General features: G+C 43.3%; 1 protein-coding gene across 2 annotated transcripts; it reads left to right on the forward strand.

The window, feature by feature from the left end:
• The first annotated feature begins 12345 nt into the window (after window positions 1-12345).
• Window positions 12346-16550, forward strand: LOC124003084 (5-demethoxyubiquinone hydroxylase, mitochondrial-like). Of its 2 annotated transcripts, XM_046311131.1 has the most exons (7): window positions 12346-12526; window positions 12913-13094; window positions 13353-13467; window positions 13739-13878; window positions 14321-14389; window positions 14883-14961; window positions 16049-16550. In XM_046311131.1, the coding sequence occupies exons 1-6, from the start codon at window positions 12433-12435 to the stop codon at window positions 14958-14960; spliced, it is 678 nt and encodes a 225-aa protein (XP_046167087.1). In that variant the 5' UTR covers window positions 12346-12432; the 3' UTR covers window position 14961; window positions 16049-16550. The 2 variants fall into 2 exon arrangements, with proteins under 2 accessions (XP_046167087.1, XP_046167086.1); XM_046311130.1 differs by having other exon boundaries at window positions 14883-16550.
• Window positions 16551-16922: the final 372 nt, after the last annotated feature.

Below are 16922 nucleotides of genomic sequence, written 5' to 3' on the forward strand. Positions count from 1 at the left end.
ATGAAGAACTTTAGTTTCTCCTGTAAAACCATTGACATGTTCCCGCTTGCCTCTATCTGCAACTTACTCTGACTATCTCTCTCTTCCACTTGTGTAAACCCTAGAGTTGGAGATCTGTTTAGGAGTGCCATAGAAACCAAACAAAAACAAATCAAGTAATTGTTTTTTAGCCCAACGATTTCCTCTGTAATACTAGTTATTATAAGGGTGGTTTCATTGAGACATCCAATGTCCTACCTGGGTGAGATATGTCCTGACATGAAAAATCATTAACTTCTTCATCTACAGGTGCAGCTCACACACCTTACCTCTACGGAGGGATAAGGCCTTGAGCCTGCATTTCTCCTGAGAAAATTACAACTTGAGTGACACTTTCAGACAGGCATTGGCTTATTTACCCAACCAAATCAAATCAAACCCGAGACATAGCTACATTAAAACACACTGGATCGCCAATGTTCATGAAAACAGTCTGTTTACAGTGCTTTAACAAGGTCTGAGTGCCGAGGAACGCAAATATAAACGATTTCTTGAGTGTCAGCACTTCAATAATGCCAGAAACATCACTCTCCACCAGTTCTTATTCTTATAAAGGCCTCTATAAAAAGGGTTGGGTGGCTTCTGGGAGACAGAAATGTAAATCTGAAAATGAATTGTTAAGCTTTTTACGAGACAACTTACTCTTCTCCAGAGGGATACCGCTACAGCAATAAAAACGGGTGACTTTTGGATATGAGGCCGATGTTGCGTAACCCTTGATTTTTCTGTTTGTCGACCTAGTTTTCCTTACCAGGTTTGGGGGAGGGTAATGGAGGAGGATTTGAGGCAAATTAAAGTACCCATTCGTTCTATACCAGGACCCGGTTTCCCAAAAGCATCTGAAGGCTAAATTCATCGTTAGAACCATCAAAATCGATGAAATTAGACTTAAGATACTTTAGAGAAACCGGCTCCAGCCCTCTTTGTATAATGAAAGACATGTTTCCTGAATAGGTGACTTAGTCCACTTGTCATGTGAATAACATTGACAGACTTTTGTCTTTTAACAAAGGCTTCATGGCAGAACACCTGAGAGCCTACGGTTATGCAAGATGACACCATGCGTGCATGTATGTATGCAAGAAGACACAATCACATGTACAGTGTGCACAGTTTGCAGTTCCTTTGGATATTGATTTCAAGAGGCCAACACCTTGAAAAAACAAAGACTCAAATCCACAGCGGAACATATACAGTATGTAGACCACATGCCACTTTCAAACAAAATAGGTACAACCCCATAGCATAGAAACAAACATTGTGGGCAATTGTGGTGTTTCTATGCATTGAGCAATGGCGGTAACCTCCTGACTTTGGGACAATATTAGCATCCAACAATGTCCAGCACAGGAGGCTGCTGAGGGAAGAATGGAGCATAATAATGGTCAGAACAGAGCGAATGGAATGTCATCAAACACCTGGAAACCGTGTGTTTGATATATTTGTTACCATTCCACTTATTCAGCTCGAGTCATTACCACGATCCCATTCTCCCCAATTAAGGTGACACCAATATAAAATCTCTACATGTCGACATCTTAACCCAAGCTAGGGAGAAGCTGACTAACAAGCTGTTGAATTGACGAAACTTGTTTGTTGTTTACTTGGGGTTGACTTGGGGTTTTGAAATCTATGCCCTCCAACTTGGACACATAAACACAGGACATACTGTTTTTTTGGGTGTCCTGACAGGACTGGGAGGACCAAGATCAGGCACGACATGTCATGTCGCAGCCAGGCAACGACCCACAACTTGGATACATAAATACCTACACAGTCTCAGGGGGGGTGCTTCCCAAATACACCCTATTCCCAAAAATAGAGCACTTCTTTTCACCAAAAGTAGTGCACTATATAGAAAATAGGATGCCATTTAGGAAACAAACTGGGTGTCTGTCGTACCAGGACCAGACAAGACATGTCATGCTCTTCAGCCAGGCAGTGCTGCCTTCCAGGCCCCCCTCTGTGTACAGACGTGTTCACTCACTCTAGCCTAAGGGTCCTTAGCCTGAGCCCCACCACAGCTATGCACTGTCTGACCAGAACCCTGGAGCAAGGGTGTACACATACGAACATACACAAACAGAGAGACACAGGCGCATAGTACACAGGCCTACACACACACACATGCACCTGCACACAGCCCTGATCCACTCACCAGTTGCAGACAACAAGGGGAAAACAACTGCTCTCTCTCTTTCACCACTTTCTCTCAGTACGGGAACTGCGAAGGTACCTGACTGCAAGGCGCTCCAGAGGGTGGTGAGTATGGTCCGGTACAGAGTTGAGGTCAGAACTCTGACTGGGCCACTCCAGAAGGCGTATTTTCTTCTGTTGAAGCCATTCTGTTGTCGATTTACTTCTGTGTTTTGGGTCGTTGTCCTGTTGCGTCGTCCAACTTCTGTTGAGCTTCAATTGGCGTACAGACAGCCTAACATTCCAAATGTCTTGATAAACTTGGCAATTCATTTTTCCGTCGATGATAGCAAGCTGTCCAGGCCCTGAGGCAGCAAAGCAGCCCCAAACCATGATGTTCCCTCCACAATTCTTTACAGCTGGGATGAGGTGTTGATGTTGGTGTGCTGTGCTGTGCTGTGCCCTTTCTTCTCCACACACAGTGTTGTGTGTTCCTTCCAAACAACTCAACTTTAGTTTAATCTATCCACAGAATATTTAGCCAGAAGCGCTGTGTAACATCCAGGAGCTTTTTTTTGCGAATTTCAGACAATGTTTATTTTGGACACGCGGTGGCTTCTTCCCTGGTGTCCTCCCATGAACACCATTCAAGTTTAGTGTTTTATGTATCGTAGACTTGTCAGAGATGTTAGCATGTTCCAGAGATTTCTTTAAGTCTTTAGCTGACACTCTAGGATTCTTCTTAACCTCTTTGAGCATTCTGCTCTGTGCTCTTGTAGTCATCTTTGTAGGATGGACACTCCTAGGGAGAGTAGCAACAGTGCAGAACTTTCTCCATTTATAGACAATTTGTCCTACCGTGGACTGATGAACATCAAGGCTTTTAGAGATAATTTTGTAACCCTTTCCAGCTTTATGCAAGTCAACAATTCTTAATCATAGGTCTTCTGAGATCTATTTTGTTTAAGGCATGGTTCACATCAGGCAATGCTTCTTGTGAATAGCAAACTCAAATTTTGCGAGTGTTTTTTATAGGGAAAGGCAGCTCTAACCAACATCTCTAATCTCGTCTCATTGAATGGACTCCAGGTTAGCTGACTCCTGACTCCAATTATCTTTTGGAAAAGTCATTAGCCTATGGGGTTCACATACTTTTTCCAACCTACACTGTGAAAGTTTAAATTATGTACAGTGCCTTGTGAAAGTATTCGGCCCCCTTGAACTTTGCGACCTTTTGCCACATTTCAGGCTTCAAACATAAGGATATAAAACTGTATTTTTTTGTGAAGAATCAACAACAAGTTGGACACAATCATGAAGTGGAACGACATTTATTGGATATTTCAAACTTTTTTAACAAATCAAAAACGGAAAAATTGGCCGTGCAAAATTATTCAGCCCCCTTAAGTTAATACTTTGTAGCGCCACCTTTTGCTGCGATTACAGCTGTAAATCGCTTGGGGTATGTCTCTATCAGTTTTGCACATCGAGAGACTGAATTTTTTCCCATTCCTCCTTGCAAAACAGCTCGAGCTCAGTGAGGTTGGATGGAGAGCATTTGTGAACAGCAGTTTTCAGTTCTTTCCACAGATTCTCGATTGGATTCAGGTCTGGACTTTGACTTGGCCATTCTAACACCTGGATCTGTTTGTTTATTTTTGAACCATTCCATTTTAGATTTTGCTTTATGTTTTGGATTGTCTTGTTGGAAGACAAATCTCTGTCCCAGTCTCAGGTCTTTTGCAGACTCCATCAGGTTTTCTTCCAGAATGGTCCTGTATTTGGCTCCATCCATCTTCCCATCAATTTTAACCATCTTCCCTGTCCCTGCTGAAAATAAATGAAAAAAAGAAAGCAGGCACAAACCATGATGCTGCCACCACCATGTTTGACAGTGGGGATCGGTGTTCAGGGTGATGAGCTGTGTTGCTTTTACGCCAAACATAACGTTTTGCATTGTTGCCAAAAAGTTCAATTTTGGTTTCATCTGACCAGAGCACCTTCTTCCACATGTTTGGTGTGTCTCCCAGGTGGCTTGTGGCAAACTTTAAACGACACTTTTTATGGATATCTTTAAGAAATGGCTTTCTTCTTGCCACTCTTCCATAAAGGCCAGATTTGTGCAATATACGACTGATTGTTGTCCTATGGACAGAGTCTCCCACCTCAGCTGTAGATCTCTGCAGTTCATCCAGAGTGATCATGGGCCTCTTGGCTGCATCTCTGATCAGTCTTCTCCTTGTATGAGCTGAAAGTTTAGAGGGACGGCCAGGTCTTGGTAGATTTGCAGTGGTCTCCTTCCATTTCAATATTATCGCTTGCACAGTGCTTCTTGGGATGTTTAAAGTTTGGGAAATCTTTTTGTATCCAAATCCGGCTTTAAACTTCTTCACATCAGTATCTCGGACCTGCCTGGTGTGTTCCTTGTTCTTCATGATGATCTCTGCGCTTTTAATGGACCTCTGAGACTATCACAGTGCAGGTGCATTTATACGGAGACTTGATTACACACAGGTGGATTGTATTTATCATCATTAGTCATTTAGGTCAACATTGGATCATTCAGAGATCCTCACTGAACTTCTGGAGAGAGTTTGCTGCACTGAAAGTAAAGGGGCTGAATAATTTTGCACGCCCAATTTTTCAGTTTTTGATTTGTTAAAAAAGTTTGAAATATCCAATAAATGTCGTTCCACTTCATGATTGTGTCCCACTTGTTGTTGATTCTTCACAAAAAAATACAGTTTTATATCTTTATGTTTGAAGCCTGAAATGTGGCAAAAGGTCGCAAAAGGTCACAAAGTTCAAGGGGGCCGAATACTTTCGCAAGGCACTGTATTCAATATAGACAAGAAAAATACAATAATTTGGGTGTTGTTAGTTTTAGCACACTGTGTTTGTTCATTGTTGTGACTAAGATGAAGATCAGGTCAAATTGTATGACTAATTTATGCAGAAATCCAGGTAATTCCAAAGGGTTCACATATTGTTTCTTGCCACTGTATGTGGATCTAGCCAGGACAATGAACATTGGTCCTCCAGCACTAGACTGATGCTCCATGCCCCACCACTACCAGCCAGGCAGCCTGACAGCAGGAACAGAGCTGTCTTCCTTCACTCCAAACCAAGTGCCTGCTACCTCTTACACCTCCCACCACCACAACCTACCCCCTGCAGCTCCAGCCCGCTGTTCCTGCCCCATCTGTTTTCCTCAGCCCCACATCCCTCACCTCAGCCCTGCCTTCCCTAGCCCCATGCTCCAGCCCCATCTCCACACCCACGTCCCTAGCCCAAACCCCTCAGTCCAAGTCTGCCCCACATCCATTGTCAGCCCCACACACAACCACGCTGCCTTCCCCATTTCCAGTCTGCCTCACAGCCAGCCTCAGCTCTAACTGCCTCAATCTCAGTCTGCCTCACAGCCAGCCTCAGCTATTCCATTAAATGCACCAGTCTCATCCCTGGTTACCCTGGGGCATCGCAGTCAGCTTCACCATTCCTCAGATGTCTCTGCTGACTGCTGCATGCTGGTCTACGTGTAAATCATAAAAGGCCCGATTCATGAAGTTGCATATGTGTGAGGTGCTGTTGGTTGGTGGGGTTCTCTATAAAATATCAATGCAATTTATTGGATGTTTGTATATGATGATCATTCACTGTGGCAAAACTTTGAATTGTTGATCCACACCAAATAAAGGTTATTGGATATTTCTAGCCTTCTGAAGTTGTCCGGCTTAATATGTTTGTATAAGACTGCCATCTATGGGTCACATAGGGAAATACTGATTATTATTTCATAACTGAAACAATAACAGCATACATCAGGGGAGGCTGCTGAGGGGAGGATGGTTTATAATAGTGGATGGAATGGAGTCAGTGGAATGGTGTCAACCTCATGGAAGCCATGTGTTTGATACCATTCCATTGACGTCATTCCAGCCATTATTATTGCAAGGATCGACGCCAGAAATGAGAAGCAGGTACTGGGAGTTGAACATTTAATGAGAACCAGACAGGTAACAGGACAGAACCAGCGTCAGCACACGGGTAAACAAGGACATTTGACAATCAATGCCGAAGCAGGGAACAGAGCAGTGAACCAGACTGATATAGGGAAGGTAATGACAGAGGTGATTGAGTCCAGGTGCGTCCAATAATCACTGACGCGTGTTTCGGGGGAAGGCAGGTATGCATGATGATGGCAGGAGTGCGCAATGCTGGGAAGCCTGGTGCCTTCAAGCGCCAGGGTGGAAGAGTGGGAGCAGGCGTGACAATTATGAGTCGTCCTCCCCTTGGCAGCCGCCACTGACATACAGGTAGTTTAAGTTATATTTCCAATGCATTTTTGGTGAATTATTGCATTGTTGAATGAGATTACATGTGTATTCACAAAAGAAAAATGTATTAATGGAAGAAGATCATGTTTTTTTATGTAAATATTTTTTTCTTTGTTATTTGACTGCCAAAAATGATTTGATTGGGCTATTTTTGGAGGGTAATAAATGTGCGTTGCCAACGTGATGTAATGTTATTACCTGATGAGGTCACACATGTTCACCTGGAATTATTTAATAAGATTTAGAGTGAGGGGGTTATACTTTCTGGATGGAAACATGTAGTAATATTACCTTTTGTAAAGCCTGGTAAGGATCCTTCATGTGCTGATAGTTACAGACCAGTAGCACTGACCTCTAACTTGTGGAAACTGATGGAAAAGATGACAGTCAACAGACTGTCCTATTTCCTGGAACATAGAGGTTTATTGAGTCAATATCAACGTAGATTCCATAAAGGTAGATTTACCTTGGATGCATTAGTAAAGGTGAGCAATTAAGTTGAAAAAACTTTGGTCATGAAAGAAGTAGCCTAATGGCTACTGTCTTTTTTTTTTACATTGAAAAGGCCTACGACACAATGTGGAGAGACGGGCTATTGGTGGGAGGTTATATAACTAGGGTTTGGCCTTCATATTTAATCTCTGTTTTCGAGTTAAAATAGGATCCATTTTGTGCAATGCCTATGGAGTTGACAATGGTATTCCTCAAGGCAGTGCTATCAGTCCTATTCAATATTATGAATAACAATGTGTTTACGAATGAGGGTAGGGGCATTGGGGCTTCCCGATATGCTGACTTAGAGCTATTTGGAAGTGGGGAAGGAATGTCTCTCATGTGACAAAATCTATTCAACATCTATAGTGGCTGTTGAAAGATGGTCGATTGACTGTGGTTTTAAATTGTCAGTGGCTAAGTCTTGCTGCATGTTCTTCTCGAAGAAGAAAGTTGCTGATTAATATACAGTTGTTTCTGAATGGACAGCCTATTGGTAGGCTTTCTACCTTCAAATATTTAGGTATATGGTTCAATGAGAGATATACATGGAAAGATCATGTCATAATTGTTGAAACAAAGTGTAAGCAGGTGGTGAATCTTATGTGCTCGGACTCTGGTTATATGAATGGGGTGCTGACATAAACGCTGATGGATATTTATAGAGCTCTGATGAGGATGACAATTGATTAGGGTTGCATAGTTTATGGAGCATCATTGAAGACTTGGCTTCAGAGGCTGGACAGAATCCAGTATATCGCTTTAAGGATATGTGTTGGTGCATTTAAATCAACATCTGTAAGTGCCTTACTAGTGGAAGCAGGAGAGATGCCTTTGGACATACGCAGTAAAAAAAAATCTTTATCTTATTGTATTATGACTACAGACCCGTAGTACTTACGTCCGTAGCCATGAAGTGCTTTGAAAGGCTGGTAAAGGCTCACATCAACACAATTATCCCAGAAACCCTAGACCCACTCCAATTTGCATACCGATCCACAATTTGCAAACAGATCCACAGATGATGCAATCTCTATTGCACTCCACACTTCCCTTTCCCACCTGGACAAAAGGAACACCTATGTGAGAATTCTGTTCATTGACTACAGCTCAGCGTTCAACACCATAGTACCCTCAAAGCTCATCACCAAGCAAAGGATCCTGGGACTAAACACCTCCTTCTGCAACTGGATCCTGGACTTTCTGACAGGCCGCCCCCAGGTGGTGAGGGTAGGTAGCAACACATCTGCTACGCTGATCCTCAACACTGGAGCTCCCCAGGGGTGCGTGCTCAGTCCCCTCCGGTACTCCCTGTTCACCCACGACTGCAACACCATCTATTAAGTTTGCTGACGACACAACAGTGGTAGGCCTGAACCGACAACGTCAGAGACCTGGCCGGGTGGTGCCAGAATAACAACCCATCACTCAAGGTAACCAAGACTAAGAAGATGATTGTGGACTACAGGAAAAGGAGCACCGAGCACGTCCCCATTCTCATCGACGGGGCTGTAGTGGAGCAGGTTGAGAGCTTCAAATTCCTTGGTGTCCACATCAACAACAAACTAGATTGGTCCAAACACACCAAGACAGTCGTGAAAAGGGCACGACAAAGCCTATTCCCCCTCAGGAAACTAAAAAAGATTTGGCATGGGTCCTGAGATCCTCAAAAGGTTCTACAGCTGCAACGTTGAGAGCATCCTGACCGGTTGCATCACTGCCACCCCAGTCATAGACTGTTCTCTCTACTTCCACATGGCAAGCGGTACCGGAGTGCCAAGTCTAGGACAAAAAGGCTTCTCAACAGTTTTTTACCCCCAAGCCATAAGACTCCTGAACATCTAACCAAATGGTTACCCGGATTATTTGCATTGTGTACCCCACCCCCAACCCCTCTTTTACGCTTCTACTACTCTCTGTTTATCTTATATGCACAGTCACTTTAACTATACATTCATGTGCCTAAATGGCCCGACCAACCAGTGCTCCCGCACATTGGCTAACCTGGCTATCTGCGTTGTGTCTCACCACCCGCCAATCCCTCTTTTTACGCTTCTGCTACTCTCTGTTCATCATATATGCATAGTCACTTTAATGATACCTACATGTACATACCATCTCAATAAGTCTGGCTAACAGGTGTCTGTATATAGCCTTGCTACTCTTTTTTCAAATGTCTTTTTACTGTTGTTTTATTTCTTTTAATTACCTACACACACATACCTTTTTTTCGCACCATTGGTTAGAGCCTGTAAGTAAGCATTTCACTGTAAGGTCTACCACGCCTGTTTATTCGGCGCACGTGAAAAATAAACTTTAATTTGATTTGATTAGACTGAAAGGTTGTGAGGTGGATCAGCCCACTGTTATTGTTCTAGATGAATGTTGGGAAAATACTAGTAGACAAGGCAGTGGCTTTGGATGAACAGTTGGAAAGCTTGCTGAGGAGAGTGGTCTGAGGGAGTTGGAGTTTGGCCCTTCTGTGGTGATGGTGGATGTTCCTCAGTGGTTACTTCTGGCTCTTATTGTTGATCTAACCTTGGATTAGATCAACATTGGCCCGATGTCAGTGATATAGGGAAACTGGTTTACAATTACATTGGTAGACACTTTTATGCATTTTTACCCCATTTCACAGATGGCTCCAAGGACCCAGATAGTGGTCATACAGGAGGAGGTGTTTACTTTCATGAATTTGATGTGCAGATACAGTATGTAGAAGACAAACAGATGAACTGTCTGTATACTCTGTTGGAATGTTGGCGATAGTGGCGATGTTCAACCTGTCAGAATTGTGCTCATATTTTACAACTGTGACCTGGCCAAGATAAAGCATAGCAGTGCGACAAAAACAACAACACAAAGTTACACATAAACAAACGCACAGTCAATAACACAAAAGAAAAGAAAAATAGAAAGATCTATGTACAGTGTGTGCAAATGTAGAAGAGTAGGGAGGTAGGCAATAAATAGGACCTAGAGGCAAAAATAATTACAATTTAGCATTAATACTGGAGTGATATATGTGCAGATGATGATGTGCAAGTAGAGATACTGGGGGAGCAAAAGAGCAAGAGGGTAAGTAATAATATGGGGATGAGGTAGTTGGGGGTGCTATTTACAGATTGGCTGTGTACAGGTACAGTGATCAGTGAGCTGCTCTGACAGCTGATGCTTAAAGTTAGCGAGGGAGATATAAGACTGCAGCTTCAGAGATTTTTGCAATTCGTTCTAGTCATTGGCAGCAGAGAACTGGAAGGAAAGGCAGCCAAAGGAAGTGTTGGCTTTGGGGATGACCAGTGCAATATACCTGCTGGAGCTCGTGCTACGGGTGGGTGTTGCTATGGTGACCAGTGAGCTGAGATAAGGCAGGGCTTTACCTAGCAAAGACTTATAGATGACCTGGAGCCAGTGGGTTTGGCGATGGATATGTAGTGAGGGCCAGCCAACGAGAGCATAGAGGTCACAGTGGTGGGTAGTATATGGGGTTTTGGTGACAAAATAGATGGCACTGTGATAGACTACATCCACTTTGCTGAGTAGAGTGTTGGGGGCTATTTTATAAATGACATCGCCAAAGTCAAGGATCGGTAGGATAGTCAGTTTTACGAGGGAATGTTTGGCGCCATGAGGGAAAGAGGCTTTGTTGCGAAATAGTAGCCGATTCTAGATTTAATTTTGGATTGGAGATGCTTAACGTGAGTGTGGAAGGAGAGTTTACAGTCTAACCAGACACCTAGGTATTTGTAGTTGTCCGCATATTCTAGGTCGGAACCATCCAGAGTACTGATGCTAGTCGGGTGGGAGGGTGGGGGCAGCGATCGGTTGAAGTGCATGCACTTAGTTTTACTGGCATTTAAAAGCAGTTGGAGGCCATGGAAGGAGTGTTGTATGGTGTTGAAGCTCGTTTGGAGGTTTGTTAGCACAGTGTAGATACTGTATGTATTTACTCATTTATCTTCTGGCAAATCTAATAGGAGGGATCTACTAAGTAGTTCTTGATACAGTTTTTTAAAAACTTTTGCAAATGTATTAAAAATCAAAAATGTAAATATTCAATTTGCATAAGTATTCAGACACGTCGCTGCACAGCTATTTTCAGATGTTCGATCGGGTTCAAGTCCGGGCTCTGGTTGGGCCACACAAGGACATTCCGAGACTTATCCAAAAGCCACTTGTCTTGGCTGTGTTCTTAGGGCACTCTGAAGCAGGTTACTCTCTGTACTTTGCTCCGTTAATCTTTCCTTCGATCCTGACTAGTAACCCAGTCCCTGCCACTGAAAAACATCCCCACAGCATGATGCTGCCACCACCGTGCTTCACCATAGGGATGGTGCCAGGTTTCCTCCAGACATGACGCTTGGCATTCAGGCCAAAGAATTTAACCTTGGTTTCATCAGACCAGAGAATCTTTAGGTCTTTAGGAAAACTCCAAGTGGGCTGTCATGGGCCTTTTACTGTTTAGTGGCCACAGTCTGGCCACTCTACCATAAAGGCCTGATTGGTGGAGCGCTGCAGAGATGGTTGTCCTTCTGGAAGGTTCTCCCATTTCCACAGGAACTCTGGAGCTCTGTCAGAGTGACCATCGGGTTCTTGGTCACCTCCCTGACCAAGGCCCTTCTCCCCTGATTGTTTGGCCGGACGGCCAGCTCTAGGAAGAGACTTGGTGGTTCCAAACTTCTTCCATTGAAGAATGATGGAGGCCAATGTGTTATTAGGGACATTCAATGCTGCAGAAATGTTTTGGTACTGTTCCTCAGATCTATGCCTCGACACAATCCTGTCTCGGAGCTCTACGGACAATCCCTTTGACCTCATGGCTTGGTTTTTGCCTTGACATGCACTGTCAACTGTGGGACCTTATAAAGACAGGTGTGTGCCTTTCCAAATCATGTCCAATCAATTGCATTTTCCAAAGGTGGACTCCAATCAAGCTATAGAAACATCTGTAGGATGATCAATGGAAACAGGATGCACCTGAGCTCAATTTTGAGTCTCATTGCAAAGGATCTGAATACTTATGTAAATAAGATATTTATCTATTTTTTATAAATTTGCAAACATTTCTAAAAACCTGTTTTTACTTTGTCATTATGGTGTATTGTGTGTAGATTGATGAGGACAAACATGTATTTAATCCAGTTTAGAATAAGGCTGTAACGTAACAAAATGAAGAACAAGTCAAGTGGTCTGAATACTTTTCGAATGCACTGTATATAACAATGTAGAGTTAATGTAAATCGTGATTGACCACACATTCCAGGACAGTAGGTGGCGGCATGCACCTTAAACATTTATTTGCGGGCTGCTATTAAACCATGGAAGAAGTGACGTCATTTGTCCGCGCCATCTCCACAAGCAGGCACATTTCAATGACAACCTGCATATGTAACAAATATTAATTACAGAATAATAGAGCCACATAACAATGCAACGAGCCGTTTTTGCACACATTGCATTGCATGACTGGACGCATGTTTTCAGTCCTTTGAGGATAGGACAATGTTGTTTGAAGCACAGAGGTAGGCACTCAATGCTGTTTAGCTAGCTACAATGCTAAAACTAAGTCTGCTCAGTGTTCATACATGAATGCTGACCTACGAATGGCTTAGCTAGTCATATACAATTTGTCAGTGGTCAGTTTCTGTCTTGCTTGCATTCTCATAGCAACTCAAGTGAGCTTTGCAGCTAGAGCTAGTTATTAGCTAACGTAAACGTTAACTAACTTAGCTGGCAATTTCACCTTTTGTTTACATGGTGCTTTTGTAAGGGGTGAGAAACTTCAGTCGTTATAGCTAACAGTTATGTTGTTCTGCAGAAGAAGAAAAAAACTGTAATGCAGGTGACACGTTCGACTGCAAAGTAAAATGGCTACATGTTTTAATACACCATTTCGATCTGTTTGAAGCACTACCGGTACAGCTCAGTTCTCGGGCATACAGTGTGATACCGCCCCCGCGCGACGAAGCAGAGAAGGCTCTGTTGCACAGTATGTTGCGGGTGGACCACGCAGGGGAATACGGTGCCAACCGCATCTACGCCGGCCAGATGGCAGTGTTGGGAAGGTCACAGACAGGACCGCTTATTCAGGTATAGGTATTCTGCATTACACGTGCACAGATGTAGCTACTTTTCTTACATTCTTGCAGAAGACAATAGCCTAACTACTTGTTTTGGTTTTTAGATGAGTCACTATTGGCTACCATTCCAGTATCCCCAAAGTTAACTTTATGACAACAATTAAAGTGAATGGATGTAATCATGTTGTCAGTGCTTGGTGACCCACAAAAACAAAATGTTGACATTCCAGCATCCTCAATTATATATTCATTTTCACTATGCTTCAAGGAAATGTGGGATCAAGAGAAGAAGCATCTTGCCAAATTCAATGAGATCCTTGCAGAGAACAGAGTTCGCCCAACGTTGCTGTTGCCCCTCTGGAACGTTGCAGGTTTTTTACTTGGTAAGGAACAAGGCTTCACTCCATACAACAGTTGTCACATATGCCTGACAAATAAACAAAGGGAATGGATGTATTTTTTACATTCTAAAATAAGTAGCCTTGATTTAATGACTTACAATGGGTCTGTAGGTAAGCACTTAACACATGCCATTGTAATGTACACTTACACTGTGTCTGTGAGTTCTGTTGCAATGAGACAATAATCCAATACAACAGTATGATACATATGGTACTCGGGTGATAGACCATATTCTGTTGTGTGTCCCCGCAGGAGCGGGCACCGCTCTACTGGGTAAAGAAGGGGCCATGGCCTGTACTGTGGCTGTGGAGGAGAGCATCTCAGAGCACTACAACAGCCAGATCAGAGCCCTCATGGAGGAGGACCCAGACAGATACGTAGAGCTGTTAAAAGTAAGAACCATCCCTCGTACCATGGGCCCTGGAGTTTTTCCTGACCAGGGCTGGGCTCTATCAAGAAAAACTCTGTGCCCCAGCTAGGGCTCTTACTTGTAGCTTTCTTTAGCCACAAAGTCAGTTTCCACAGCCACAAAGTCAGGTCCCACAGCCAAAAAGTCCAAATGTAGGCTTTTTGGTCTTTCATTTAAGGTTAGGCATAAGGTTAGCAGTGTGGTTAAGGTTAGGGTAAGTTTTAAAATCAGTTTTTAAGAAGATAAATTGTAGAAATTGGTGGTATTTATGACTTTGTGGCTATAGTAGCTAGTGAGGACCCTTATACTTTCCTGGTCAGGTAAAACCCTGCCCCTATAATTTACTAATGCATACTGTACTTTGTCTTGAGTGTTTGTTGTCTTGATTTCTGAGAAGTGAATGTGGCCATTTATTTTCCATACAGTTAATAAAGGAATTCCGAGATGATGAGATGGAACATCATGATACAGGACTGGAGCACGATGCTGAATCTGTAAGCCCTCTTTCCCACTTTGATCTTTAGGTTTTACTTTATTTTAATCCTTTGGTTAAGCTTCTGTTGTTATGCTGTTATTGACAACAGCTATGGCTGGTGGACTGAATCTTAATCAAGTTCAGTTCTAATAATAATCAAGCAAGCAATATATCATGACCGGTCAATATTGATGTTATTGTGGTATGTTGTTGTTGTTGTTGTTGCATAGTGATGTCTCAGTGTTTCCCAGTCTTTTTATGTTGTGGTTTATTGTCCCTGGATCATTATGGATTTTCCTTTAAATTTATTCCATGAAAACAAGGAAGGGATTCCGTCTCATTATCTCCCACTCAAATGCTTTGATTCCTCCAAAACTGGGTCATGGTGGGAAAGATTGCATGTGGCTTGGGAGCACTGTGGTGTTACATTCCTTCACTGCTTACTGTCAAACATCATATGCTTTGAACTCTTCTGATAAAGGTTTTCTTGTGTTTTCTTTCTTTTTTTTCAGCTACCCGGATACAATCTATTGAAGAGTGCAATACAACTTGGCTGCACAGCCGCAATATTTGTGTCTCAGCGCCTATAAAGTAATAATTCATTCAGTTTCTCAAAGATGGTTTTCTAAAAAATATAATGATTTAAGTGATGTAAATTGTATTAGTAAAGTGAACCTGGCTACTTTCTACAATGTAATAGTCAGTGCACTTTTCCAAAAAAGGACTCTAATCAAAAATATGTTTTTTGTCCAATTGTAACCAAGATGTTGTCATTTACTTCAACGCTAGCACTAGCAGCCAAACCATATACGTACCAGCTCAATGCTGAAACCTCTCTGAGTTGGCATCCTAGAATAAGCAAGTTGTCAAAGAGATGTTGGTGTAATTCTACCCTATGTCTGGTCTAGGTGATGGGGATAGTGTGTTATCCTGCTATGCTAATGTATTGTGGTCATCACTGACAGAGCTGGAACCTACCTTCCTTATCAAGTTTATTTTGTAACATCATTGATACTAAGTAATGTACTACATACTGTAATTACCTATCTGTTAGGTTTAATTGTTTGAATGACTAATCACCTTTCCACTGCAACCCCCCCCCCCATGCCTTTGTTATTCCCCGAAAGATAAATATCTAACATATCTCTACAGAGGACATATCGATAATGGCATTGTCACGCCATCACCATACCTTTCAACAAACTATCCTCTTTCACACATTGTGTCATAAATCACAATGAACAATGGCTTGTCAGTCCAGATGAATGGTTAAGCCTCTTACACAGCTGTTCCAGTACATTAGATCAGAGTGAAAGAAAGATTGACAACTGACGGGTGCTGGCAGGGGGGTCTAGCTAATCTATGCCGTTCAGCGCTGCAGAGTTCAGTTTACTCCCCAGAGACCCCTGTATTGACTATAGGGATTGAAGTGTCCTTATAGTATGTTCTGTACTGACCTAGTGCCTGAGATCTGCCCTAGCCACTTCAGATGCCGTGTATAGTACACATCAGTTAGCACAGAGAGACGTATTGACCTCCATTCCACGTGCAATGTCTACGACAGAATGTAAAGTAGCAAAGAGAGAATACAAGGTAGCTGCGTTGTTGTTGGTGTAACAAAGAGGGTTTAAAGGAACAGTGTGAGATCATGTTTTTGACGTATATTATTCTTCGACAGTACCGATCCTGCTCTGTATGCGAGGGTGCCTCTGGCATCCAAGCCACAGCCCACTTATGTGCTTTCGGCCGGCTGAACTGTTTCCGCTCCTGCCGCCCCAGCCAAGGCCCATGAACAGCCCACTGAACTGTTTCCGCTCCTGCCGCCCCAGCCAAGGCCCATGAACAGCCCACTGAACTGTTTCCGCTCCTGCCGCCCCAGCCAAGGCCCATGAACAGCCCACTGAACTGTTTCCGCTCCTGCCGCCCCAGCCAAGGCCCATGAACAGCCCACTGAACTGTTTCCGCTCCTGCCGCCCCAGCCAAGGCCCATGAACAGCCCACTGAACTGTTTCCGCTCCTGTCGCCCCAGCCAAGGCCCATGAACAGCCCACTGAACTGTTTTCTGCCCCAATGTCGGGGATGTGCTTTTGTCTTGACATGAGACTACTGTAGCTGTCTGAAAAAATCGGACAAACTTTAATTTGGAAGTGTAATGACCCTTTAAACTTCACTAGGCATTGTGTGTATGTGTGTTTCGTCACCTGTACCCCAGCTGTTTTCGGCTTCTACCGGCCCAGGAACGGCCCACTGAGGAGTAATTTCTCACTGGGGCCAGGCCGCTGGTTCTCGGGCAGGGAGTTATTTTCCCCAGCATGAGTTCAGCTGAGTTTTTTTTAGATGGGGTGGGTTTACGTATCAGACCTGACCCTAAAGGTTAACATGCTGTAACTCTGCTCTTTTTGTGCCCTCTGCCTTAAAAATAGCCCCTCCTCCCCTCATGTTATGCACCGAGCGGGCCTGCTGGCACACACCCCAAGATGGACAAAACTACTCAAACGTATTACGAGTCCTATACCGGGAACACTTTGTTTAAACCTTACCCATCCACCCAG

This window comes from Oncorhynchus gorbuscha, linkage group LG18, assembly GCF_021184085.1.
Source record: "Oncorhynchus gorbuscha isolate QuinsamMale2020 ecotype Even-year linkage group LG18, OgorEven_v1.0, whole genome shotgun sequence".
NCBI lineage: Eukaryota > Metazoa > Chordata > Actinopteri > Salmoniformes > Salmonidae > Oncorhynchus > Oncorhynchus gorbuscha.

What these genes read in the sequence shown, in the direction of transcription:
- LOC124003084 (XM_046311130.1), top strand. Translation starts at nt 12,433, where the DNA reads ATGCAACGAGCCGTTTTTGCACACATTGCATTGCATGACTGGACGCAT. An exon ending in ATGTTGTTTGAAGCACAGAG is followed by an intron (nt 12,527 to 12,912) that starts GTAGGCACTCAA and finishes ATCTGTTTGAAG; the next exon opens with CACTACCGGTACAGCTCAGT. An exon ending in AGACAGGACCGCTTATTCAG is followed by an intron (nt 13,095 to 13,352) that starts GTATAGGTATTC and finishes CTATGCTTCAAG; the next exon opens with GAAATGTGGGATCAAGAGAA.